Source organism: Artemia franciscana, chromosome 3 (assembly GCF_032884065.1).
Source record: "Artemia franciscana chromosome 3, ASM3288406v1, whole genome shotgun sequence".
In the NCBI taxonomy this organism is placed as follows: domain Eukaryota; kingdom Metazoa; phylum Arthropoda; class Branchiopoda; order Anostraca; family Artemiidae; genus Artemia; species Artemia franciscana.
In genome coordinates, this window is record NC_088865.1 from 12,833,211 (window position 1) to 12,861,180 (window position 27,970).

General features: G+C 35.6%; 1 protein-coding gene across 4 annotated transcripts in view; it reads right to left on the bottom strand.

Annotated features, from left to right (window-relative positions):
• Window positions 1-3,240: 3,240 nt before the first annotated feature.
• Window positions 3,241-27,970, bottom strand: part of LOC136024890 (zinc finger protein 26-like) — a 66,259-nt gene continuing 41,529 nt past the window's right edge. For all 4 annotated transcript variants that reach the window (XM_065700425.1, XM_065700424.1, XM_065700426.1 and 1 more), the window contains 3 exons: window positions 27,111-27,368; window positions 22,786-22,959; window positions 3,241-6,533 (listed from right to left, as the gene is read on the bottom strand). In XM_065700425.1, coding sequence (XP_065556497.1) covers window positions 4,375-6,533; window positions 22,786-22,959; window positions 27,111-27,368 — 2,591 coding nt within the window. In that variant the 3' untranslated portion in view covers window positions 3,241-4,374. The remainder of the gene's footprint in view (window positions 6,534-22,785; window positions 22,960-27,110; window positions 27,369-27,970) is intronic.

The window sequence follows — 27,970 nt, forward strand, 5'->3', positions numbered from 1 at the left end:
TCCATATGTATATATTTTTCTATGGTTAGGGTACGCCTTTGAGATCTGTTCAGCCAAAATAGTCTTAATCCCATAATTAGGAATCAGGTTTTTATAAATTGAGATACGTTCTACTTGACAACCTGGGGGACTTAATCCCTACGGAGGGTACTCAGCAAAGAGACATGCATAAGGAGAGTATTGATTCCAATTTGGAACCTCCTGTTGAAATTGATTCCATCATGAATGGGAATTGGGATTAAAATTCTACTACAATTGTTACAACTATGTTTTCAAGAATAGAATCAAAGAAAAGGAGAGTGAGTCCAAAATTAAAGAAAAATAGTATTTTCCTGTCATTAAAACAGGTCTTTTTGTTTTCTTCTATTCCTTATAAGAATCGAAATATTTGAGGTAGAACCTTAGGAAAATACTCTTCAAGTCTATAATTTAAGATCTGAATCCATTAATGAAATTTTTATCTTCCCAACTCAATCTTCTACCATGATAACCCAAACCCCTAAATTAAATTTTTACAAGGGTAATTTGTACAGACAGCTAATGTATTTCCTTTCAGATTTAAAGGTGGTTTAATTTTTTTCTATTATTTTAGTTAATTTGTGCTGTCCTTATGTAATATATTTTGTGAAATATTTTACCCTTGTCTTAATTTGTTTCAAGGATTTTCAAAATATACAGCTGAAACTTTAGTTGACATAAGCTTTTAGTAACTAGGTGCCAAAAACTTAATCATTAAAAATAATAATGCTGAAATTTTTTTGATTAATCAACTAAAACCAAAAACGTTTTATCTAGATTTTACCACAGCATGGGATAGAGAAAGGGAGCTGAAGTTTTCAAGTAAAGCAAATGGAAAATATAGATTCATATGGATGCAGGATTTGTATTAACATTGGAATATTTCACCTCACCTCATGATTCACCAAATTCACTTATATTGTAATAATCTGGCCACAATGAGGAGCCTGGTAGAACGCCCCGCTTTCTCAGTTTCCGAATATGCTTTACCCACTTTTACTGTCAGTTCTCGTTCTTGTAAATAATCATAAGAAACTCTTAGTAAACGTCCTCTAATATTTGCTGCAATCACTCCTTCTAGTATATGTCGATAAACCATACGAACCGATGAATCATCATCAAAAGCACTACTCAAATCAAAGAAAACTGCTAAAAAGATTCTCCTATTTTCCAAACAATATACCGTGTCATTAACAAACATCGGTAACAATTCTCTCGTAGATCTGTTCTTTCTAAACCCGTATTGAACATCTTTCGAAGTGTTTGCTTTTTCCACTTTATATGTAAGCCTCTCGTTAACCATTCTTTCATAAACTTTCCCTAACACAAGTAGTGGAGTAATCATCCTTAAGTTTCCAATTTTTGAATTATCTTTGCCTTGTTCATGAATCATAGTCACTACACCTATCCTTCCATATTTTTGGAATAATGAAAAAACAAGTTTTTCTTTTTTAACTGCAAGTAAGGAACGACTTTAAAAATTAAAACTAACAGAAATTATTCCGTATATGAAAGGGGTTGTCCCCTCCTCAACGCCTCAGTCTTTACGCTAAAGTTTGACTCTTTCTCACAACTCTACTTTTTAAAACAATAAAAAACTTTTGCGTAAAGAGCGAGGCGTTGAGAAGGGGACAACCCCTTTCATATACGGAATAATTTTTGTTCGTTTTAAGTTCGAAAGTCGCTCCTTACTTGCAGTTAAATAAAAAAAAAATTCTTTTTTTATTTAATTTCTGAACTATTTTGAATTAATGCATGTTTTGATTTTGGCTCACCGCACATGATTAATTAAAACAAAATTTGCACGTTTTTTTTTTTTTGGCTAAATGGCTTTGTCATAGTTTTGATCGGAAGCTTTTGAACAAAAAGGAAATGGGAGAGGAGGCCTAGTTGCCCTCCAATTTTCGGTTAATTAAAAAGGCAACTAGAACTTTTTATCTTTTTTACGAACGTTTTTATTAATAATAAATATACGTAACTTACGAATTAACTTACGTACCGAACTTCTATATTTTTATTATGTATATGAGAGGGTTCGCCCCCTCGTCAATACCACGTTCTTTACATTAAAGCTTGAATTTTGTCCCAATTCTTTAAGAATTACCCCTGAATCACAAAGTCCGTAGAATAAATATTTGAAATTACTAAGAATACTTTAGCGTAAAGAACGAGGCATTGTGGAGAAGACAAACCCCCTTAATTCCAGCTGAAATTTTTTTTTATTTATTTCCTCATTGTTTTTTTCTAAATAATGCTAGAAAATCCTGCGGCCCCTTCATGAAAATTCTCTTCCCTCGTGATTTATTTTTCAGAATGCATAAAAAAGGCACTATTTCTAAACAAAAAAAGACAGCGCAATATGTTGGCACTATGTATTATTTATTCATTTTTTGGTTTGTTGTCGTAGGCACTTCGAAAGGGGCTCATTCAATTGGAAACTGAAAGAGCTAGTACCCTTTTTGAACAGTCGAAAGTCATTTGAGAGCACCCCCCTCCCAGCACCCATCATTTCTCCAAACATATCCCATCAAATCTTGAAGATAGCCATTTTGATCAGCTGGGTTTGATACACTTCCAAACATTTAGAAATATGTAGATTCGGCTGGACAGCTATGAGACATAAAGCCTAAGGCATACTTGCTTTTAAAGAGGACTTGCTTTTAGTCGAATTAAAAGTATAAGACATTGTATTTTTCCCGTTTTTTACCATAAGCCCTTTCTAAGTAGGAATCTAATGAGAAGGTTTAAAATGCTCTTGAACGTCTTCAACCGGCAAAAATACCTTGTTACAAATAAACAGAATTTCGGTGGAAAAGACTGAATTTCTGTTCATATTAATGATTGTCCTCATTTTGAGGATTTTTCCAACCGAAAATCCATAGTAAATATACTATTAAGGACTTCTCCAACAAAACCGTGGTCTATCTAAAATTTAGACAAAATATTCAAATTATGTCCAAAATTCTAATTGCGACACACCATTTTAATCTTGAACCGGAAAAAAAAAAAAAACTGAAAATGCAGAACACTACCATTCATTTTACAATTATTGATGCATAAAATCTATCAGCAAGAAATCGATGAGTTAAGTATGAGAAACATAATAGTAGACTTTTAACCACAAATGGAAAGGACATAAAACAAAATAAAAAGCCTTCGAGTTTTTGCTGGAGGAAAAAAAAAACACAGGCTTTTTATTTTCCTTCAGCTTTCATGGACAGGTAATTTTCTATATACTTTTTTTATTTTCAGTTTTAAAATTATGAAAAAATAGTAACAAATTTTTAGGCGAATTAAAAGTACAGAAACATTTCATTGATCCCTATTTCCAAAATTATAGTACAGGTAATTCTTACTTAAAAATAATATGAGAAGAACTCAAATGACATTGAATGTCCTCAACGGATATAAACTTTTCATTACTAATGTTATTAGTAAATCGTTTTAACTTTTCATCAAAGTTTAAGTGACCATCACCTCTGATCAAACTGTCCCAATTTTTCGAATATTACGAGATTTGTCTTTTTGTCAAAGGAAAAAGAGCTAATATGAAGACATTTTCCTCTAATACAATCGTACATCGCACACAGGTTACATTTAAATAAATTGTGGGTGGGATGCACAAACTGCTCATGGGCTACAAGGGATGCACAAACTGCTACATACATTTGCAAATGTGTTTATTATAGCTGCACCTCTTGCCGCAAACTCGTAACTGAAAAGATTAGGGAGTAAAGCAACATATTGGTCGAAATAGGCAGATACAGCGAATGTTTAAATCATGAATCAATAAAACGTGACAAAAATATATAGAAATGAATAAATGTAGCAAAGTTAATTAAAAAATTTCTGAAACAGTGGATCAAACCATGCACCCAACAAAAAGCAATCAACTAAACCTATACAAGTCATTATACTAATTTTGAATAATATATTAAAATGCACAGTGAATAAAATCAAAATACACCTTCTACTTCTGGACAAGAAATGCAAACGGATTTTCTAAAACTAAATTTCTCGTATAACAAAGAGAATGAGCCAACTAAAAATTCTAAAGAAACCATGCTAAATTCTAGGAATTTTACATAAGACACAATCAACAAAATCTTTACATTTCATGAATTAGAACAACAAAATGATATAGACAGCAAAATAGAAGAAAAATATTTGCACTATATTTATCTTAATACAATTTCCTGATCTGCAACTTTTCACTTAAGGTGTAATTATTGCTCATCTTTTTTTTTATCAGTTTCAGTTTATTTAACGTGAAAACGGGTTATCACCTTTTGGCCAAATATAAAGAACAAAAGTCTTTTTCCCCTCATTTTATTAAATTAATACCCTGATCAATTCCTACTTAGAAGGCTTGTGAGAAGAGTTAAAATGGTCTTGAATTTTCTCAACTGATTCAAAATCCTCATTGCAAACATTACATATAAATAGATTTTCAGCATTCGTATTGCCGTCTACCTCGGTGGATTTGCCTTGATTTTTAGACTTCTTCTGAGATGTGTCATTTTTTACACAAGCACGAGAGTTTATGTGTACATCAATTTTCCTAATGGTATCATAAGTCTTACTACACAGCTTACATCTAAATGGATTGCAACTGGGATGCCATCGCTGAACATGGGCCACCATGTTTTTCTTGTAGTTGAAACTTTTGCTGCAGAACTCGCAGCTGAAAGGGCTAGGATTTGCATGTAAAGCCACATGTTTATCACGATAATCGGACACAGCGAATGTTTCGTTGCATATGTTACAGCTATACTTTTTCTCTCTGAATTTCTTTTCTTCTGGATTCCTTGTATGAACTTTCTTATGGTTTTTAAGATTCTTTCTTGAACCAAAACGCATATTACACTGCTTGCATTTATAAGGTTTATTACCAGTGTGAGTATTTTTATGATCATTAATCGAATTTTTGTTCTTAAATGTTTTGGTACAAAGTTCACAACTATAAGGTCTTTTGTCACTGTGAGATTTCATATGGGAATTCAAACCCTGTTTTTGAGTAAAACTATTGTTGCATATCTTGCATTCATACGGTTTTTCTCCCGTATGAGTCCTCATATGTTCAGTTAACCTGTAGCTTGTGTAAAACTTTCTTTGACAGAATCCACATTCATGTGTGGCACCCTCATTGTGTCTTTTCATATGTTGTGAATAACCCTGCTTTGTTTCAAATTTTGTATTGCATATTTCACACTCAAACATTTTTTCTGGTCTCTGTCCACTCTCTTCTATAGCATGCTTTTTCAAATGCTGATTCAAAAGAGACATGCTGTAGAAATTACTTCCGCATTTGTCGCACGTGAAATTTTTATCGCCAGTATGTCTTTTTATATGCATTTTAAGGTCAATGTCTTTAAAAAAACCTAAGCCACATATGTAACACAAATATTTTCTACCCGTAGCATGCTTTCGCAAGTGTCCTAAGAATGATCTACGTTTGACAAAAGTCTTTTTGCATACACCACATTCATTAAAGTTACTTTCTTGTACGATATCATTCTTTGCTGCTCGTGAATTAATCGTCGATTCAGCATCTGAATTTTCTGAAGATTGGAGAGCAGATGCAGCTTCAGTCTTTTCGTGCATTTTTATATGATTCAGTAATTCAAAAGGCAAAGAAAAAGAACTAGAGCACATGTTACATCTAATGCACAAGTTGCATGTTTTGTCCCTGTGGGCGACTAAATGATTACAAAGATGATGTTCTTTCTTGAATTTGATTTGACAAAAGGGACACTGAAACATTTCATTTTTAATGTCCGATTTTGAAATTTCTGTCTGGGGTTGGAATAAGCGACTGGGAGAAAAAGATTTATTGTGAATGTTGCAAAAATGAGTTTCTCTATGTTCTGGGTTGCATTGCAAGTGCCGTAAAAGACCTTTGCGGTATTTGTAAGTTGAACTACATGTAGTACATTTATGTAAATTGTCACAGGTCAGACCTCTATGATTTGTAGATACTGGATCACTTGAAGATTTATCTTTTAGTACCGCAGTGCGCAGTAACTGACTGTGCCATTGCATATGATCTAAGAATGATTCACGAATGGTGTATTTCGTTTTGCAGATAGTGCACTCATAATAACTATATCTTGTTCCATTTTGAGTTTCGAAACAACAATCAAGCTTACGCTTTTTCTTGAATTCTGAACGGTAAAACTGACATTGCTGAATTTCTATTTCATCATGACCTTTCATATGATTTGAAAGTGAAATGCGGAGGGAAAAGGATTCACTGCAAATTTTGCAAAAATGAGTGTTTTCTGAGGACTCTATCCTCAGATTTTCTTTAAACCAAAGTGACATTCCGTCTGACTGTGAATCAAAGGATTCCAATGTAACTTCCTCAGAGAGTGATGGTCTTTTGCCACTGGAGAGATTTATCGCCTTGATATGACTAATAGAGGTCTTTGGAGGCATGATTCCTGGAATTTTTTTTGGGTCAGATTCTTCAGAGGACATCACTTCATAAGCTTCTTCGCTGTATCTATCCGTTTCTAAAAAAGAAGAAACTAAAGACATTAACATCATGAGAAATAAGTATGGATCCTCTTAGTCAACTTCATTGAAAACAGACGAACAAGAATAAAATTACACTGTAATGTAGGAAATATAATCCGAATTTTTCATTTAAGATCAATATATTGTAAAATTTACGGATTTACCTCCACTAGTCATTAAAGATGATGAGTTCCCATACATAGAGATCTAAAAAAAATTATTGAAAAAATCTTGTCCTTTAGAAGCAACTAATAGTTCTAGTCTTGTCATAATACGAAATGTTAAAGAGATTTTACAGACCTCGATAAAGATTTACTTCGATTTAAATAATTACTTTACCTACTAATTTTATATGAAAGTTAAGTATTTTGTTACAATGAAAAATATTTTCTTTGGCCGTTGTCTAATCCAACTGATCATATCATTTCGAAGCAAGCAACAGTTCTAATCACATGTTCCAGAGACTTTATTAAAGATTTCGGTTTGACAATAAAATTAAAATTTGAAATTCAACCCTTTCATCTTTCTAATCAGAAATAATTTTTATGAGTATTGTCACATCTTGAAGGACCGTATTGAACTGATTGAACGTATTGAACAGATTGAACTCATTATAAAACTGCATTACTAAGTTTCAAAATAAAGACTGAAAGCACTACACAACTGAACCAGTGGGTCAAACCACCCACCCAATTAAAATCAATAAACTAAATCTATACAAGTGACTGTATTTACCTTAAATGATATACAAAAATGGACAGTAAGCATAAAAAAACCTACTACTTCGGGACAAGAAATAAAAGCGATTTTCAAAATCCAAATTACCCATAGAACTAAATTTCTACGATAAAGATTTAAAGTACCACACAAATTTAGCATAATTAAAGCAAACACAAGGATAATTAGTAGGATATTAACCTATGCTGGACAGCCAGTCGAAAAACCTAACCTGACAAAAACCATAAATCATACAAATAAATAGAAATGAATAAACGTAGAATAGCTAATTTTAAAATTATTTTATTTTAAATATTTTAATAATATGAAAAAAAGTATTTTTAAAAACCAAATATCCCATAGAACAAAATATAATAAGCCAATTATAAATTATAAGAAACTATGCAGAATTCTAGAAATTGGACATAAGACATAATGATCCGAATCCTTCCAATTGGGAGGATATACAGGTCAAATCAAAACCAAGATAGACATTCTATATCTATCTTAGAATATATCCTGTAATATCCTGTAATTGCTGATTTAAGATGTAATTATTGTTCATCTTTTTTTCTTTATCAATTTCTGTTTACTTAATGCTAAAACGAGTGCTAAAAATGCTCACTTCTTTGCCAAATATAAAGAAAAGAAGAAGCCTTTTTCAACTCACTTTTTTAAAACTAACACCGTGAACAATTTCTACTTAGAAGACTTATGAAAAGAGTTAAAATGTTCCTGAATTTCCTCAACTGACAAAAACTCCTCATTACAAATATTGCATATAAATAGATTCTCAGCATTCGTGTTTCCGTCCCCTTCGATAGATCTGTCTTGATTTTTCGACTTCTTACGCAATTGGTCATTTTTTATACAAACATGAGAGTTTATGTGTACATCAATTTTCCTAATGGTATCATACGGCTTACTACGCAGCTTACATATCAATGGATTGCAAATTGATGCACACGCTGCACATGCTACACCATGTTTTTCTTGTAGTTGGAGCTTTTATTGCAGAACTCGCAGCAGAAAGGGTTAGGATTTGCATGTAAAGCCACATGCTGGTCACGATAAGCAGACACAGCAAACGCTTCGCTGCATATGTTACAGCTGTACTTTTCTCTCTGAATTTCTTTTCTTCTGGATTCCTGATATGGACTTTCTTATTGTTTTTTAGATTATCTCTTGAGCCAAAACGCATGTCGCACATCGTGCATTTATAAGGTTTATTACCAGTGTGTATATTTACATGATCATTCTTCTTATCTTTCTTCATAAACGTTTTGCTACAAAATTCACAGCTATAAGGTCTGTTATCACTGTGAAATTTCATATGGTTTCTTAAGCCCCTTATTTGAGAAAAACTATGGTTGCATATCTTACACTCATACGGTTTTTCTCCAGTATGGATCCTCATATGTTCAGTCAAATGATATTTTGTGCAGCACTTTCTTCGACAGATTCCACACTCAAGTGCTTTCCCCTCAGTGTGTCTTTTCATATGTTGTGAGTAAACCCGCTTGGTTCCAAAATTTTGTGTCGCATATTTCACACTCGAACAATTTTTCTAAAGCCTGCCCCTTTTCTTCTGTAACATGTTTTTTCAAATGGTGATTTAGAAGAGAACTACTATAGAAGTTCTTTCCGCACTTATCGCAAGTAAAATTTTTATCGTCTGTGTGTCTTTGCATATGCATTTTAAGGGCACTGCTTCGAAAAAAACCTAAGCCACATATGTTACATAAGTATTTTTTAACCCTAACATGCATCGTCCTGGCCGAGTGGGTTGGTGCGCTGGATTCGGGATCCCTTGTCTGAGAGGACGCGGGTTCGAATCCCAGTGCACCCAATTCTTCAGTTTGGGACGGGGGTCAGTGGCGTGACTCTGTAAGCTTAGCCAGAGTCGACTCAGCTCTAAATGGGTACCTGGAGAAATCTGGGGAAGGTAAACAGGAAGGGTGTGCGAAAGCACAGGATGGCTGGTCCCCAACCCCCATTGTACTTCCTGGCTGAAGGGCCAAGAAACAGAGATCAGCACCGCCGGTACGGACTGTAAAGTCTAATGCCATATCCTTTACCTTTTTTTAACATGCATCGCAGGTGTAATAAGAGTGATCTACGTCGGACGTATGTCTTTTTGCAAATACCACACTCATTATAATTATTTTCTCTAAGGATGTTATTAGTTAGTGGTTCTGAATAACTTGTAGGTTCAGCATCTGAGTTTTCTGAAGGTTGCACATCAGACGAATTTTTTGTCTTTTCGCTTGCTTCAGTATTTTCGTGTATTTTTAAATGATTCAGTAATTCAGAAGGCAAAGAAAAAGAACTAGTGCACATATTACATCTAATGCACAAGTTACGTATTTCGTCCTTGTGGGCGACTAAATGACGACAAAGATGATGTTCTTTCTTGAATTTGGTTTGACAAAAGGGGCACTGAAAGATTTCATTTTTATTGTTCGATTTTGAAATTTCCGTCTGAGGTCGAAACAACAGATCGGGAGAAAACGATTTATTGTGTATATAACAAAAAGGAGTTTGTCTATGTTCTGCGTTGCATTTCAAGTGCCGTAAAAAACCTCCGCGATATTTGTAAGTTGACCCACATGTAGCACATTTATTTAAATTATCATAGGCTAAACCTCTCTGATCAGTAGACACTGAATCACTTGCAGATTTGTCATTTAGTGCGGTCGCACGCTGTAACTGCCTGTGCCATCGCATATGATTTGTGAATGATCCACGAATGGTGTATGTCCTTTTACAGATAGTGCACTCATAAGATCCATCTCTTGTTCCATTTTGAGTTTCGAGATGACAATCAAGTTTACGCTTTTTCTTGAATTTTGAACGGTAAAACTGACATTGCAGAATTTCTATTTCATCATGAACTTTCATATGATTTGAAAGTTAAATGCAGAGGGAAAAGGATTCACTGCAGATTTTGCAAATGTGGGTGTTTTCTAAGACTCTAGACTCGGCTTTTTTTTAACGTAAGTGACATATCTTTCCGCCACAGTGAACCAAAGCATTCAAGAGTTACTTCATCAGACTGTGATGATCCTTTACTACTGGCGTGATTTATCGCCTTGATATGACTAATATAGCTCTTTGGTAGCATCTTTCCTGGCATTTCTTCATAAGCTTCTTCACTTTATTTATCCATTTCTAAAAAAAATAAACTAAAAACATGAATATTATGAGAAATAATATGGGTCTTCACTGAAAACAGTCATGCACCTAAAGCAGGTATCAACCAACTTTCAGCTGTGAAACGGGGAGTTCGACGATTAATCTAATACACACATGGCGAAATGGAAACGATTAAACACTATTTTCTTGTTTGCCCTATAAAAAAAAACAAGTTTTTTTTGTCCTTTTCGTTCGATTCATTTCTAATCTTAAGGCAAGATTTTTCATGCTCTGTTTTCAAACAATGAAGAATTGTTTACCCTAAATAAGTCGTTACATAAGATCTAACAATAACTTACGAACCTCAAGCTTAAATAATAAATAAATAATTTTATTCCTCACGCCTCTCAATACAAAATTTCCACATAACTGACACCTTTTTAAAAGAAAATGTTATGGCAGGGCAAAGAGCGGATCGACTGTGGCACGATTGCCATTTAAAGTCATCCTACGTGAAGAAGAATGATTTTCCTTCGTACACCAACAAGTTCGGTCACAAATTATTTTACAGTTATTTTAGTTTTACTTCAGATCATAATAAGAGTAGCGAGAGCAAAATATCTCAATCTTATTCTGTCCGATTTGGCGAGAAAAAGTTATCTGTTCTTGGATTTAAATTGGCAAAGCTTAAACGATGAATTTAATTTTAGTTGCTTATTTGAGTTATTTTGGGAAACCACAAAAGGAGAAATCCTGGATGGTAAGATACCATCTTTTTGATCATGGATTAAAAGGATTGTTCCTTTGAAACCATAGATGACACCTGGTCCTGTCAATAATTGGAGAAGGACAAATAATCTCTGGAATGATTATGGTTCAATAATCTTAAGTAAATTGTATTTTATTAAATTGATTCATAATCCATAGGAACAATTGATTACTTGTGTAGGAAGACCAAGTGCCTCTAATGCCAAAAAAATTCTCTGTGGTCGGTAATGTTTTAAAATTACTTAGGAGCTGATGAATTCTGCACCTATACCTGTTTCTCATCCTGATTCTGTTCCTATGAAGATGACCATTTACAGCAGCACAATGATGAAGTTTCAACTTAATAGTCTCAACCCTTCCTGACATATTAAAAATATGCCATTTTGACAACCTTGATACATTTGGTATCTTTTGATGAACTTCAATATTTCCTCAACATACTTTACAAGTTTGATGTTATGTACGTATATGCGCTCTTTTGACAACCTAGATGCATATAATATCTTCATTTTTTTCAGTTGCCCACACGATATTCTCTCAAAGTTTAAACTTTGTACACTTGACCTTCTAGACCTATGAAAGAGCCACACGTGTCTTCCGACAACGTGAACGCAAAGTTTCTTTTGTCTTAGTCCATTATTCCCCTCGACATTACTTGAAAGTTTAAACTCGATACCCTCAGCTAATACTGACATTTTGTAAATATGCCCTTATGTCTACCTGGATGCACATAATGTCTTTTGATTTAGTTCAACAGCCCACACAATATGCCCTGAAAATTTTCACTTGAGACCATTAGATATATTAAAATTATTTTGCGAGCATCAGCATCAACTAATTGTCTCTAAGACAAAGGGCCCATTAGTAAATTCTCCCAACACCATAGCTCTCGAAGTCTTAACTTAGTACACTTGGCTTTCTAGACATATTACAGACACACCCTTTTTACAATTTGGGTGCACAGTTTCTGTAGTTTAGCTCGCTATTTCCCCTCAACATTATCTAAAAGTTTCAAATCGATGTCCTCAGCTATTCCTGATATTTTACAAATTCACCCTTGTGACAACCTAGATCCACATAATGTCTTTTGATATAGTTCAGCAGCACACATATCATGACCTGAAAGTTTTCACTTGAGACCATTAAATATATTTAAGTTATTTTGCAAGCGTCAAAGACAAAGGACCCATTAGCAAAAAGACAAAGGACTCATTTGATCATGGGTTAAAAGAATTGTCTCTTTTAATAAATCTAAAGTAATTATATTTTACTAAATTGATTCAAAATCCACGAGAACATTTGTGGTTATTTCTGCAGGACGGCCAAGAGCCTTAAATGCCAAAACAAATTCTCTGTGGGCGTTAATGTTTTACCATTACTTGAAAAGTGATGAATTCTGTACCTAAACCCGTTTCTCGTCCTCATTCTGTTCCTATGAGGATGACCCTCTATAGCAGCACTCTAATGCAGTTTCAACTTAATACCTTTACCTGAAAGTTTTCACTTGAGACCATTAAATATATTTAATTTATTTTACGAGCGTCAAAGACAAAGAAGCCGTAAGCAAATTATCAAAGAGCCAGAGGGATTCTCTCAAAGTTTCAACTTAATACACTTGGCTTTCCAGACCTGTTACAGACCCGCTCTTCAGACAATTAGCACACACAGTTTTTTTTAGTTTGAATCCCTATTCCCCTCAACATTACCTAAAAGTTTCAACTCGATGCTTTCAGCTGTTCCTGATATTTTGCAGATACGTCCCTTTGACTACCTGGGTGCAAATAAAGTCTCTTGAATTGGTTTAACACCCCACAATAGATGCCCTGAAAGTTTTCGCTTAAGAGCAGCCAATACAATAAAGTTGATTTGTGAGCCTCAGTATTAGCTGACCGTCTTAAAGACAAAGGGTCCATTACCGAATTCCCCTAGCAACAGAGGGATTCTGTTAAGGTTTCAACTTACTACACCTGGCTTTCCAAATCTATTTACAATTTGGGCGTAGTGTTTGTCTCCTTCATTTACAATTTGTCTCTTTTATTTAGTTCTTTGGCTCGTTTATCTATAATTTGTCTTTTTTATTTAGTTCACTCCCACATTCAGCAGTCCCTGATATCTTGTAAATACGGCCTTGCGACCACCTGAATGCACATTATGTCTTGTTTTAGTTCGACAACCCATCCAACATGCTGCAAAAGTTGTCTCTTTAGGCCATTTGATGTATTAAAACTATTTTGTGAGCCTCAGCACCAGCTGACCGTCTCAACGACAAAGGACCCATTATTAAATTCCGCCAGAGCAAGAGGGAACTCTCGATGCTGCCAAATTGCTCAAATAGTATTTTCTTAAAATTTGATAAAAATTATTAGAGGCTCTTAAATGTGTCAATAGCTAAAACGACCAACCATAGGCAAGTTCAAAATAAAGAAAAAATGATATCTTATTATATGTTAAGCAAAGGCCAGTCTTTTGATGATAAATTTGATGAGCTAATGAATGGATAGTTCTTCTGGTTTTGATTTGTTTTGGTGGGCTTATTTCGGACTGAAAAACCTTTTCCTAGCACAGTTATCTGCTATGGGTTGTCTTCCTTTCGTCGCATAATATTTGTAGGCATAAAAATATAATGAGTCGGAGGTAACAGACTTCAGATTGGCAGTGCAGGACTTAGACTGCTATTGATTGAACAGGATCGGCAAGTGTGGAAACCCATGTTGAGACAAAGATGGTCCCTTGATTGAATAACGTCTCCATTCACCTAGAGGTCCCAGAATTGCAAAAAGCCTCAATTCACCTCGAGGTCCCAGAGACCTCTTGCTGCTCGGATCCATGCCAGACTAAGGCAAGACTATTTGTGTAGACTTGAGAGGCTGTGTTAGTCTCCATTCTGCACTGGTTCTGTGACCATTACTTTTCCTAAGGCAAAAATAGCCTCAATGATTTAAAATAAAAAATGTAAACTGGAATGTCACGAGTTAAAAACAACTATTGTATTAATATTTTGAAAAGTGAATTCAAAAGATACAAACAGGACTTATTAGGATATTCAGAAACTTATGTCCCAGGGGTACGAAAAATTAAACTAAATGATGTAGAATTTATTTGCTCAGGCAATGATAGGGTTGATAGACAAGGACTAGGTCTCATGATGAATAAGGATTTATGCAAGAGTACTGTTATTGAAGTTAAAGTATAGATCACACTCTAGTTGTGTTTAGGATTAATTCAAAGCTGTAATTTAGGAAGGTTAACTATCTTCTGGGAAGTCATGACGTAGGTAGACTCCAGGATGGATATTTGAGAGAAAATTTTCACGAACCGTTGCATAATAAACTGGAGAGTTAAAATTTGACAATGCAGAAGATGGATGGAATTATTTTGTGAAAATAGTTTAAGAAGTAGCTGATGGTGTCTTCATGAAGAAAATTAGAAACGCAGTCGGGAATATCAGTGAAAATGCTTTATGTTTAATAGGAAGAACAAGCCTGTACAAGAATCACTTGAGTTATAAATGATGCAACAACAGGAGAAATATAACGAAGGTAGAGAAAACATTAAAATGTGATTTAAGGAGGTGTGAAGTAGAGGCCATGTATAAAACTGCCGAAGATCTGGAAGATACAGCCAGACAGCATAATAGTAAAATACTGTACTGATTTGTTGATAAATTGAGAGGGAATGGTAAATCCGGACTTGACTCCATTAGAGATAGGAACACTGTCACAATTAGTGATAAGAAAAGAGATGAAAAGGGATGGGTAGAACATTTTAAGAATGTGCTCAACCTTGATACAGGAACTGGAAAATGTATAGAAAAAAGATTTATTTTGTGAGAAAGAACTAGTGACAGTGATAAAAAAAAAAAAGAAATAATAAAGCCCCAGTTCCTGATAATGCTGTAGATGATTTTTTTATAAATATAGTGGTTGTGAGGTTAGAAATAAATTTCAGAAAGATTATGGATACGATTTTTGGAAAAGAAGGGGTACCTAACAATTTTAACGATTTCGGGAAAACTAATCAACCCCTCCATAGCAAAGGTGATAAGAGTGAGCGTGGTGACTATAGAGCAATTAGCCTGGTTTCAGCGGAAAACAATTTACTTAGAATGATGATTCTTTTTAGACTTAGAGATAATGTAGATAAAGTTTTAAATGAATAACAGTGTGGTTTCATGAAGGATTTAGAATGCATCAACCAAATTTTCACTCTTAGGCTAATTGAGAAGTGCCTGAGTCACCAAATGCCTTTAGTACTAGGACAGGTAGATCATGAGCCAGCTCTTGATTCAGCAGATAGAAGAGCTTTAGGGAAGGTCCTATCCATGTATGGTATACCAGATACATACATTAACGTGATTAGTGTTATGTACGAGAAGAATGCTCCCTCGGTTAGATAAAAAAATAATGTTAGAAGCTGGTTTCGTCTCAAATCAGGAGTTACATAGGGTTACCTTTTGCCCCCATTTATATGGATCACTTTGATGGATTTTGTCCTAAGAAGCACAACAAGGCAATAGGAGAACATGGAGCCCAATAGGGGAGTAAAACTTTCCTGGATTTGATTATACTAATGATTTAAGAATTCTAGATACAACTTTTGTTAGCAAAATGTATAAACTTTTGCGAGATTTGCGAGTTCAGGTTAATAGAGTGGGTTTGAAAATTGATGTTAAGAAGACTAGGCTGCTAAGAAGGTGAATAGATGGTCTATTCAGCAATAAACGAAGGTGAATAGATGATGTTGTGTAACGAGAACATTGGGTGTAGTGCGGATATTTTAACTAGCATAGCAAAGGCCCAGGGTGTTTTTCACAATTAAACAAGAGCTAAGAGCCAAGAGATCATATGGTTCAAACCGGAATCTGGTGACATTGGGGGGAGTTTGGGGTGGGGGACCTAAAATCATGGAAAACGCTTAGATTGGAGGGATCGGGATGAAACTTGGTGGGAAAAATAAGCAGAAGTCTTATAAACGTGATTTACACGTAGTGATTGGAACGGATCCGCTCAATTGGGTGGGGGGCTAATTCTGAAAAATTAGAAAAAATGACGTATTTTTAACTTACGAAGGAGTGATCGGATCCGAGAACAGATCCGGTTGATCTGGATTTTTAGAAGGATATTGTGCTTTAAAGCTCTAATTTTAAATTCCGACCAGATCCTGTGACATTGGGGGGAGTTGTAGGGGGAACTCTTGGAAACCGGAATTCTTAGAAAACGGGAAAATTGGTGTATTTTTATCTTACGAATAGGTGATCGGATCTTAATGAAATTTGATATTTAGAAGGAATTCATGTCTCAGAGCTTCCTAATCGTAGTATATTATTTGTTTTCTTCTGAATATCTTTTGAAAGTGAAATTTTGCTCTCACATATATAAATTTAAAATTCACTGATAGTTCTGAAGCTTACCGAAATTGGAAAAAAATTTCATCAAACACCTCGTTTGAGGTTTTTTTTTAACACTTTGTTGAAAGAATATAGAAAATAGACCTCGCCCGCGGGGCTCATGGAGCATCCCTCTATAGATAATGTTACCTGTAAGCAAGCCCACTTTACGCATTTTCAGTTTCATTAAAAGGGGATTTTAGAAAGATAAAAAATAGATGCGCTTCTCTAATAATAATAGAGAAACAATATGCGATCATCAGAATCTTGCTATATGCAGTAATACACAGTTTAGAAAACTTGTGACGAAACTAAACATTAACCTTAACTTGAAATAAACTAACGAAAGAGGGGGGGGGGGTCAGATAAACCACCCTGATGTTTGGAAAGACCATAAAACAATTTGTTACTTAGGCCTATGTAACATACCAAACAGTCGAGATGTTAGCTGAACGATCTAACCAAACCGGTTTCATAGCCACAAGGACAAATGACGGGGGGCAGAATGCATTGGACTTGTATAATTTGGGCCAAATACTTGCACATCAGGGGGGTGGGGGTAAGGTTAGGTTTTTAACCCGTTTCCGAGATATATTCTCCCCCCCCCCTAATTTGCAAATATATAGCCCAAATTATACTATTGTATAAACTAAAGTATTATATTTACATCGTGTTTTGGTATATTTCATTATGATTAACGTAACTACGCTTCTTGAGTGTGTTAGGTATAATACATAAGTACCAGTAATTTTCTTTCAAAAGGCCACATACTAATAGAACCAATTTTCGTTGTTTTTTAAGTTAATCATCCCCCCCCCCCACTAAAAACGAACCAAGAGCCTGTGTATGTACCTGCAGTCCTTTGAGTCTGCATGGCTATCGAAATATTCGACACCCGACTTTAGAATAATATCAAAAATGATTACCTTGTCCTTTTGGATTATCAAAGGGCAAGGTAGGTAGGAATTTTTTTATACACTTCAGTTACAATTTTATCCTTATCTTTTGACATAGATTCTTTGTATGGCTTCCATTTCTACTCATCAAATTCAAGGAAAACGTTTTAAATACTTATTTAAATTACGCATTTGAAAAGGCGGTCTTTTAAAGAGCTGAGTAATAACTGGGGTCCGGGTTGTCTGTGCCCAAAGGACACGGGAACTAATTAAAAGTCAATAGCTAAGTTCATGAATCTAAAATCATCATTGATGACTGCCACAGAGTAAAAATATATTCCCTTTACTGTGCTGACTGCATAGATGACTGGAACAGTTACATCCGCAGGACTTTGCTTCTTAGGGAATTCCAATTTCGTCAGCAATGGTTACAGCTTAGGGGTATAAGCCTAGAGAAGGAAACATGTTAAGAAAACATTTCATAATACGCACAATAGATGTAGCTAACAACTTTTGCATGGATCCCCCCTACACTTTACCGCCAACCCCCCTCCCCCTAAAGCGCTAATATATAGTCCACATTATATAAAACCAATGGATTATGTAACCCATCACTTGTTTTCCGGTTCTTCTTTTAAACAGTTAATTCAATTAACAAGTACAAGGTATGAAACAAGAGAGACGCATTGGGAGAATAGAGGGGAATTATATAATTACGACTGTGTATTTCCACATTAAGGGGGGGGGGGGTAAAATATAGGGGGTTCCATGCAAAATCTGTTTGTTACAATTGTTATGCATATTGTGAATTGTTTTCTTATCATTTTTCCTTCTCAGACATATTTCCTTCTCTACATTTTCTCTAGGCATATACCTAGTTTAGTAAAGAGTTATATATAAACAAGTTTGAAGGTTTTTTGGAAAGCTGCTTTACAGAACCATAACCAGGATTTTTGTTCATGGTGGGGGGGGGGGGGAGGGTGTCACACAAACACCTTCAAGTTTCATCTAGATCTCTTGCTCTAAGCGTTTTCAAAGATTCCGAGTTACCAAGATTCCAGTTTCCCCCCTCCACCACCGAATTTTCCCGGATACGATCCGAATTGAAAATAGAGCATCTGAGACATGAAATCTTTCTATATATCAAGTTTTGTTAATATCCAATCACCCATTCGTAAGATAAACATACCTCAATTTTTCCTCCCTCCAAGCCCCCCCCCCCCCAAATGGCCGAACCTGAGAAACGACTATTATCAAGTCAATTTGTGCAGCTCCCTGACACACCTACCAATTTTCATCGTCCTAGCACGTCCAGAAGCACCCAACTCGCCAAATCACTGAACGCCTCCCCCCGACTCCCCCAAAGAGGTCGAATTTCATTACAGTTATGTCAATCACGTATCTACGACATTTGCTTATTTTATCCACCAAGCTTCATCCCAATTCCTCCACTCTAAGCGTTTCCCAAGATTTCCGATTCCCCCCTCCAGCTCCCCCCAATGTCAACAGATCCGGTCGGGATTGGAAATAAGAGCTCTGAGAAATGAATTCCTTCTGAATATCAAATTTCATTAAGATCCGGTCACCCGTTCTTAAGTTAAAAATACCTCAATTTTTCTATTTTTTCCAAATTAACCCCCCTCCCCAGCTCCTCCAAAGAGAACGGATCGGTTCCAATTATGTCAATCACGTATCTAGAGCTTGTACTTATTCTTCCCGTCATGTTTCATCCGATTTCTCCACTCTAAGCGTTTTTCAATATTTCTGTTTCCCTCCTTCAGCCCCCTATGTCCCCGGATCCGATTCGAGTCGAAAATGGAGCATCTAAGACATAAGATCCTTCTATATATCAAGTTTCATGAAGATCCGATCACCTATTCGTAAGACAAAAATACCCCCATTTTCACCTTTTCCAAGAATTCCGGTTTCCCTCTCCAACTCCCCCCAATGTCACAGGATCTAGTCGGAATTTAAAATAAGAGCTTTAAAGCACAAGATCCTTATAAATATCAAATTTCATTAAGATCTGATAACCCGTTCGCAAGTTACAAATACCTCATTTTTCGGAACTACCCCCCCCCCCCCCCCAACTCCATCAAAGAGAGGGGATCCGATCCGGTTATGTCAGTCACGAACCTTAGACTTGTTTTTATTCTTCCCATCCAGTTTCATCTTGATCTCTCCACTTTAAGTATTTTCTAAGATTTTTGCCCCCCCCCCCCCCAATGACGCTGGATCCAGTTGAGATTTAAAATACGAGATTTGAGTAACAAAGTCCTTCTAAATATGAAGTTTCATGAAGATCCAATCACTCCTTGGTTAGTTAAAAATACGTCATTTTTTTTCCAATTTTACAGAATTAACCCTCCTCCCCAATTCCCCCAAATAGAGCGGATCCGTTCCAATTATATCAATCACGTATCTAAGACTTCTGCTTATTTTTCCCACCAAGTTTGATCCCGATTCCTCCAATCTAAGCGTTTTCCATGATTTTAGGTTCCTCCCCCAAACTCCCCCCAATGTCACCAGATCCGGTCGGGATTTAAAATAAGAGCTTTGAGACACGATTTCCTTCTGAATATTAAATTTCATTGAGATCTGATCACCCGTTCGTAAGTTAAAAGTACCTCAATTTTTCTATTTTTTTAAGAATTAACCCCCCCCCCTCAACTACCCCAAAGAGAGCGTTCCGTTCCGGTTATGTCAATCATGTATCTAGGACTTGTGTTTGTTTTTCCCACCAAGTTTCATCCCGATCCCTCCACTCTAAGTGTTTTCCAAGATTTTTGGTTTCCCCCTCCCCCCCCCAATGTCACCGGATCCGGTCGGTATTTAGAATAAGACCTCTGAGGCACGATATCCTTCTAAATATCAAATTTCATTGAGATCCGATCACCCGTTCGTAAGTTAAAAATACCGCATTTTTTTCTAATTTTTCAGAATTAACCCCCTCCCCCCAAACTACCCAAAGAGAGGGGATCCGTTCCGGTTATGCCAATCATGTATCTAGGACTTGTGTTTATTTTTACCACCAGGTTTCATCCCGATCCCTCCACTCCAAGTGTTTTCCAAGATTTTAGGTTTCCCCCTCCCAACTCTCCCCCCCCCAATGTCACCAGATCCAGTCGGGATTTAAAATAAGAGCTCTGAGACACGATATCCTTCTAAATGTTAAATTTCATTGAGATCCGATCACCCGTTCGTAAGTTAAAAATACCTCATTTTTTCTAATTCTTCAGAATTGACCCCCCCCCCCAACTACCCTAAAGAGAGCAGATCCGTTCCGGTTATATCAATCATGTATCTAGGACTTGTGCTTATTTTTTACACCAAGTTTCATCCCGATCCCTCCACTCTAAGTGTTTTCCAAGATTTTAGGTTTCCCCCTCCCAAATCCCCCCCCCCCCCCAATGTCACCAGATCCGGTCGGGATTTAAAATAACAACTCTGAGACACGATATTCTTTCAAACATCAAATTTAATTAAGATCTGATCAACCCTTCGTAAGTTAAAAATACTTCAATTTTTCTAATTTTCCCGATTTAACGGGCCCCCAACTCCCCCTCCCCAGATGGTCAAATCGGGAAAACGACTATTTCAAATTTAATCTGGTCCAGTCCCTGATACGCCTGCCAAATTTCGTCGTCCTAGATTTCCTGGAAGTGCCTAAAGTAGCAAAACCGGGACCGACAGACCGACAGAATTTGCGATTGCTAATGTCACTTGGTTAATACCAAGTGCCATAAAAAAGTTAGCAAGAATAGGAAGATAAGTCTGCAAACCAAGATTAAAATATTAGAAGCTACAGTGGTGACAGTATCCAAGTATGGTCCTAGAGCACGGAACTCCAAAAAACGGAGGAGGATTCTACTAGACGTTTTCGAGAGAAATTGCCTGCGATTTGATTCGAGTACCTAACTGCCAGACTGAATCTCAAACAGCAAACTGTACGAAAAATGGTGTTCAGTCCCGGTTTCTAGGGCTCTCATGCAGAAATCATAGATAGCTAGGAAAAGTTCTATGGATGAAAGGTCAAAGATTACCAAAGACTGTCATTGTCGGCACACCGACTACAGTCAAACGAAAAGCAGATCGTCCCCCAATGGGGTGAGAGGATGTCGTAAGGAAATGGGATGGAGGAGGAGCGTGTGTAGCTGAGTTGGCATTAGAGGGCTTGGTGCTGAAGTGAGTTAATAGTAGTCGTAGTAGTACAGGGGTATCTATTCAAGGAATCTACAGCATGAGTAAAACGTAACCTGTGACAGCAAGATTTCCAATCGAAGCAAAAAGCTCAACAAAGACCTTCCAAAGCTGTCAAATTGCTCAAATTATGTTTCATTTGAGCTAATTATAAATTTTTACAAAGCAGTTGTGCTAACGTATTTTTAGGGAAAACCCTTTCCTGAACTTTAAAACCAGAATTCACAGAGAAAAAAAAAATAATAATAGTTTTTGAATATTTCTATCTTCAGCACAAGCCAGGAGAATTCAATGATTTTCCCAAGGTTTCCGAGAAAGTAGTTTAATTTTTGCTCAGTTATTTTTATCTTTAACATTTCTATTGCTTATTCAAATATCATCCAAGCCTCATCTCATCCTATCAGGAAAGATCTGCTTACATTAAAATTGGATCTACACCAATATATGAGCGTAATCATCTACGCCAATATGTCTTTTTTGGGCTTATAGTGTTTTTGTTTAGTTGAGCACCCTTCTCCGTATTTCCTGAAACTTCCAACTAAATATCCTTGGCTATCAATACAATGTTGTAGATAGGCTTTTAGACTCCTTGGATGCACATAGTGCCTTTTGATTTAACCTGACATATCCCTTAACATCCCCTAAAGATGTCAACTGGATACCCACATCCATTAGTGAGATATTACACATAGACCATTTTGAAATCTTGGATGTCCAACATGTTTTTGATTTAGTCCTATATCCCTCTCAACGTTTCCTATTTCAAACTGATATCCTCTCCTGTTCCTAAAATTGTGCAAGTTTACTATTTGAAAATCTTGATTTCAAAGTCTTGATTGAGGGTACAAGAAAAAAAAAACTGACGGCAACAATTTTAAACGATACTGGATTGCTAACAGCCCCCAATTTTTTTTTTCCTTTTTTAAAGAATAGTAGGGTTAAAAGAATCAGGTCTTACCACCATAAAATCTAACTTTTTTGGCATCCGCTTACAAAATTATTTTAGGAAAAGGTTCCTTGAAACAGTCTCAATGAGGGAGAGGGAAAAATTACACCTCTTTGTGAACCAAGATATTTCATTTCAACAATATTCACCTTTCTGTGAACCCCTATGGAAACAAAGATGTCTGTAATTGAACTACATACCTTCATCAGTGGTACCATCTATATCAAAATCAGAAGATTCAACGTAAATAGTATTTTTCTTCCTTTGCCTAAGATTTGGTTTTTCTTCAACATCTGGTGTTGATTCGACTATTGATAAATACTCTTTTTTTGCTTTCTTTTCACTCGTTTTTGCTAGGGAATCAACTTTGAAACCTGGAATTGTAAGAGTGATTACTAGTTAAAATTGTATTTAAAACCTCAGCCTTACCTAAAACACAGCCTGAAATTCACTTTGTACAGTATATTAATGGTATCATTCTTGTCTTTCATTGCTGTTCCTAGTAAGCACGTCCCCCAATAATGGATTGAATCTAAGATCAGAATCGATCCTTTTTTTCATAATTAAATTTTTCTCTAATGTTTGACCCACATTTGTCAATAAGAAAGCAAAAGTTTAATAATAACATGTTTTTTTCTTAATTAATGTTGAAAATTTTTTCCACAAAACAAGTTTTTCGAAGAAAAGCAGAGTTCCAATAGGTCAAGAATGATCAGAATAAAGTCAAATAATCTTCCAAGCGTAAAACGACCACAAATCAATATCAACAAATAAATGAAACTGAAAACGAACAGAAATTACAATAAATAGCCAAGTCAAAATCAAAACCAAGTCACAATATTTTATATCTTATCAGTTTTTTTTTCTATAAGACTCCATAGTATGGATTACTATTTGTATGTTGAAGAAATTTTTTCAACATGTGTTAATCCTGACACAAACAGTATTATTTAACTTATTTGTATAGCTTAAAAAGTTGACCTGAAAAATGAAACTTAATATCACCCCCAGAAGATTCTATCTAAGCTCTTTCACAATCTGGATGAACTTACAATCTTTTTATTAATTTAAATTGTAAAAGCAGAAGTAGTAAATACACTATTACTGCTCCTACTACTACCTCTACTACTATGATACCAGTACAATTAAGGCTAGGCGTAAGAAGGTGAAAATTCAAAACGCACTATATGCATGCAGATTGTCAAAAAGGCGTATCTCGAGAATGGATTTGGGAATTAACTTGGAACTCACAGCGAATACTTAAAGGGAGAGATGAATTGACAAAAAGGTAATATAGGCATGCCAGTACTAACACTACTTCCCACTGCTACTTTTACTAATACTACTACTGCTACTAAACTACTTCAGCTACTACTTCAATTGCAACAATTTGTATGACTTAGAGTATTAACATGAAAAGGGTGTCAAAAGCGAACAACAGCAACATTTTTTGAACGCCTTACCGTGTTAAGGCAAAATTTCCGGAAGATCATGAAAGGGATGTTTAACTGACCAAAAGGCAAGATATACATGCCACTACCACTATTAATACTGCTGTCACTACCGTTACTACTACTTCTAATACAAAACTAACACTCCATTTACTTCTCCTAATTCCACCGCAACTAGTATGATACTAGTACTAAGTCTATGAAGGTAAAAATCATGAAGGTAAAAATCTAAGGCTAAGTCTATGAAGGTAAAATCTGAGAGAATATTGATGGCAAATTTGAACTAGCAAACGATACTCTGTGCATTAAAAATGTCAAAAGAAATTCTTAAGAATTGATTTGTGTCTAAAGTTGGAATTCTTAGGGAATGATTAAAGGGGAAGAAAATTACAAATGAATTAGCATTGTCAGTTTAATATATGTCTGCTATTTATTTCTTTGAATCTTGACAATTTTAGATTTACTGAATTTTTTTTTTTTACTAAAGTGCAAATTATGTTCTGGTCTCGGAAAAACTAGGGTTTGTGTTAATTTCTGCGCGTTTTTAAGTTTGTCCCGGTTATTTATTGTAATTTCTGTTCGTTTTGGGTTTCATTTATTTATTGCTGATATATGGCAGTTTTACACTTGGTTCTTTACTTTTCTTTGAAAAACTTATTTTGTGAAAAGTTTTTTTGATTGATCATCGCTAAACTAAGTGTATCGAGGCCATTCAGAGCCTTCAAAGGAGTCCCTCAAGGAGGCACGCTGTCACTGAAGCTATTCACTATACACATTGACGATTTGGCAGAGTAACTTAAACAGAGATGGGCCCCAGCCGTCTCACTAGCAAATACTCTATTTTCTTGGTTACTGTTCGCTGTCGACACGGCTTTAGTTGCTAAGTCAGCCAAGGGGCTTCAAACTCTCCTGAATTTAGCTGAAGCTTATTTAGAATCAAAGAAACTGAAGCAAAACGCATCCAAGACTGAGATTGTGGATAGCCATCAAAGGATAACTTTTCAAAATGGATAACATGATTTGTTACTTACTTATAAAGGTGAGTCCACAAAAGTAGCCCAAATATATAAGTACTTGGAATATGTACTAGCAGCAAATGGGAATTGAACGGAACACATTAATTTGATGATTTCTCGTGAAAAGGCAGCTACTTGTGCTCTACTCCAGTGAAAACACATAATGGAAATTAAAATATGAAGATTCAGAAGTACCTCTTCGCGACAGAAGTCCTACCAGTTCCCATTATGGTTACGAGTTGTGGGGACCATCACAGTGAGACAAATTGAGTCTACAGTGAATGTGTTTAAAAAGAAATAGTAGACTCGACAATAATTTTAGTAGTTTGGTTCTTACAGGTGACCTGGGTTTACCGAATTTGCTTCGTAAGTGAATTGTACAGATGCTCAAGTTTTGGCTATGGATATTACGTTTGCCCGATAACCGCCTAGCGAGGGCGGCTTACTACGATATGTTGATATCTCCTAAAAAGGCAACATGGCCAAAACAGGTTAAAGCCCTGCAGGATAAAAATTGATTCTTATTTGCATGGAATGAGGGCCACTGTCCCTGTTGCAATCCTGGTGATTTCCTTATTATTTTGAATTCGTGCCTCAAGGACGGGAAGATTCAGGTTTGGCTTATTGGTGTTGAAAAGCCATGTACTCTAAGATTTTATAAGCAGATTAAAGTAGTAAATGGAGAGGAGATTTATTTGAGACTAATCCTATCGTGGAGGGTGATGAAATGTTGGTTGCAGGTGCGAGCGAATTGTTTGCCATTACGTAATGGATACTGGGATTCTTATAATGAAGACGACCCGTGAGGTGGGTGTGCTTGCTCCCTTTGTATGGAGTATGGGGAGGACCTGGAACATTATGAGTAATATATGGCAACAATTCTATACTGAAATTGGAGAATTTCAGGAGTGGCTTTTTGGCAGAGGGAAAGCACAACGGCTCCCAGGTATCTTGGAGACTTTTTCTGGGAAGTATTACAGTGGAAAGTTTGATAGAGAATATTTTAGAGGCAAGAAAATAATGATTCAAAGTGTTGCGTGCTACTATTTGATTTGTTCATTCTTATACATATATTCTTTTTCTCTGTCTTTTTTTTTATATATATGGCCACTGACATGCAAAAAAACAAAACAACAAAAATAGTGCAGACTCAGATGTGGTGTCCGGTAAACAAAAACACTAACAAACACAACGGTAAACACTATTATTTTAACCAGTGGTTATTGACATATAATTACAATGACGCACATATAAGCCCTAATTTAGGCGGAAAGAATTAGGCAACCACGAAATGTGGTTAAATGAAACAATTTTTACTTATACACAAAAGTTTCGCAACATTATTACTAAAGACACGATAAAAGAGCTATTACATAATCAGTTCAACTGACAATAAATTAATCTACAATGAAATAGCGACGGTGGCTTAACAACAAATGCTTTCTCAATGATAATATGAATAAATTATGATGAACAATTATACTCTTCAGAAAAATACCCCCCTCCCAACACACACACACAAAATCACTAGAATTTGAACATAAATAAACATAGTTCAAGCAGTTTCGGAACAAAGTAATAGAGTGCTTTTAGAAAAGTAATTATGCAGACTTTGAGCATGGGAAGAAAAATTCGGAAGAATAGGCCCCCTCCCTTAATAATAAACAAAAAGTAACTAAGAACCAAAAAATATTTACCACAATATCAATTAAATTTATCCCTTTCAAAAGAAAGTCTGAGAATCAAAAGAAGATTCTCCCTTGCTTTTATCAGACAGATTAGAAAGCACAAGAGTAACAATGACTTAAATAAAATGACCAGTGAAAAACGACTGAAAAGACAGCAGCTAAAAGCGACGTACTATAGCAGTTCACCACGTGGTACGGCATGAGAAAATAACTGAAAGAGCAGAGACTTTTAGCTTCAACCATAGACCTTATACAATACTGAAGTTGGAAGTGATTCAAAATTATGAAGGAAAGAATTACCTTAAAAACGGAACTTTTTTCATTTTTTTTTTTCAGGGGGCAGGATTCACACTGAATAAAAAATTCTTACCATCGGGATGTGTTAGCATATGATCGTTTAATTCAAGCTCCGTTTTATACACTGCTTCACAGCTTCCACAATTCCAAGATCTACTACTGCATTTATTTTGTGATCTTAGATGGCGTTTTAATTTCCACGCGTCGGCGAGAGATTTTCCGCAGACGTGGCATGTGACACGAGGTTTCTTTCTAGGCGTTGAGACTGGTACAGGCTTGGGTGTTATAACCTCTGGTGCAGGAGGTACAATATCAGAGAGTATTTCTTCACCTTCAATCAATATAAATTTAAGAATGAATTAAAACAAATTAAACAAAATGAATTTCAAAATCAACTACTAAAGTTCATTAAAATAAATTAAGATACAACTAAACCAACTAAAATAAATTGCAAACTGAACATGTTTTCTACAGATATTTCAATTAATTTGATAGAAGATATAAGGAAAAATAGCAGCGCCATAAGAGCACTTACATAAAGAAATACCCCCCGCCCTAAAAATTCATAACATATTTCAAGTGATCAATTCTTTCTTTTCGGGGTATTAAAAATTCTTTTTGGGGTCGCAAAATATTCACTTTACACTGGATAATTAGGATTGTTCAAGAAACCTAACATAAAAAAGCACTTAAAAACTTTCTTGGTTTAATGACTCTAGTTTCAGATCTCATGAAAAAGTGAGTAAAAATAGTACGGCTCCAATGTATTCTCAAGAACAAGAATGGCATTACCACTATAGAGCCAACTGCATACAAAACTGAAAGATCTCCTGAGCGTATTTGATTCATTCTTCTTTGCATTCAGGCTGAAAACTTTTCAGTGAAAAGATTGAAGGATTATAAAAGACAAGACCCTTAACAATTACAACAACA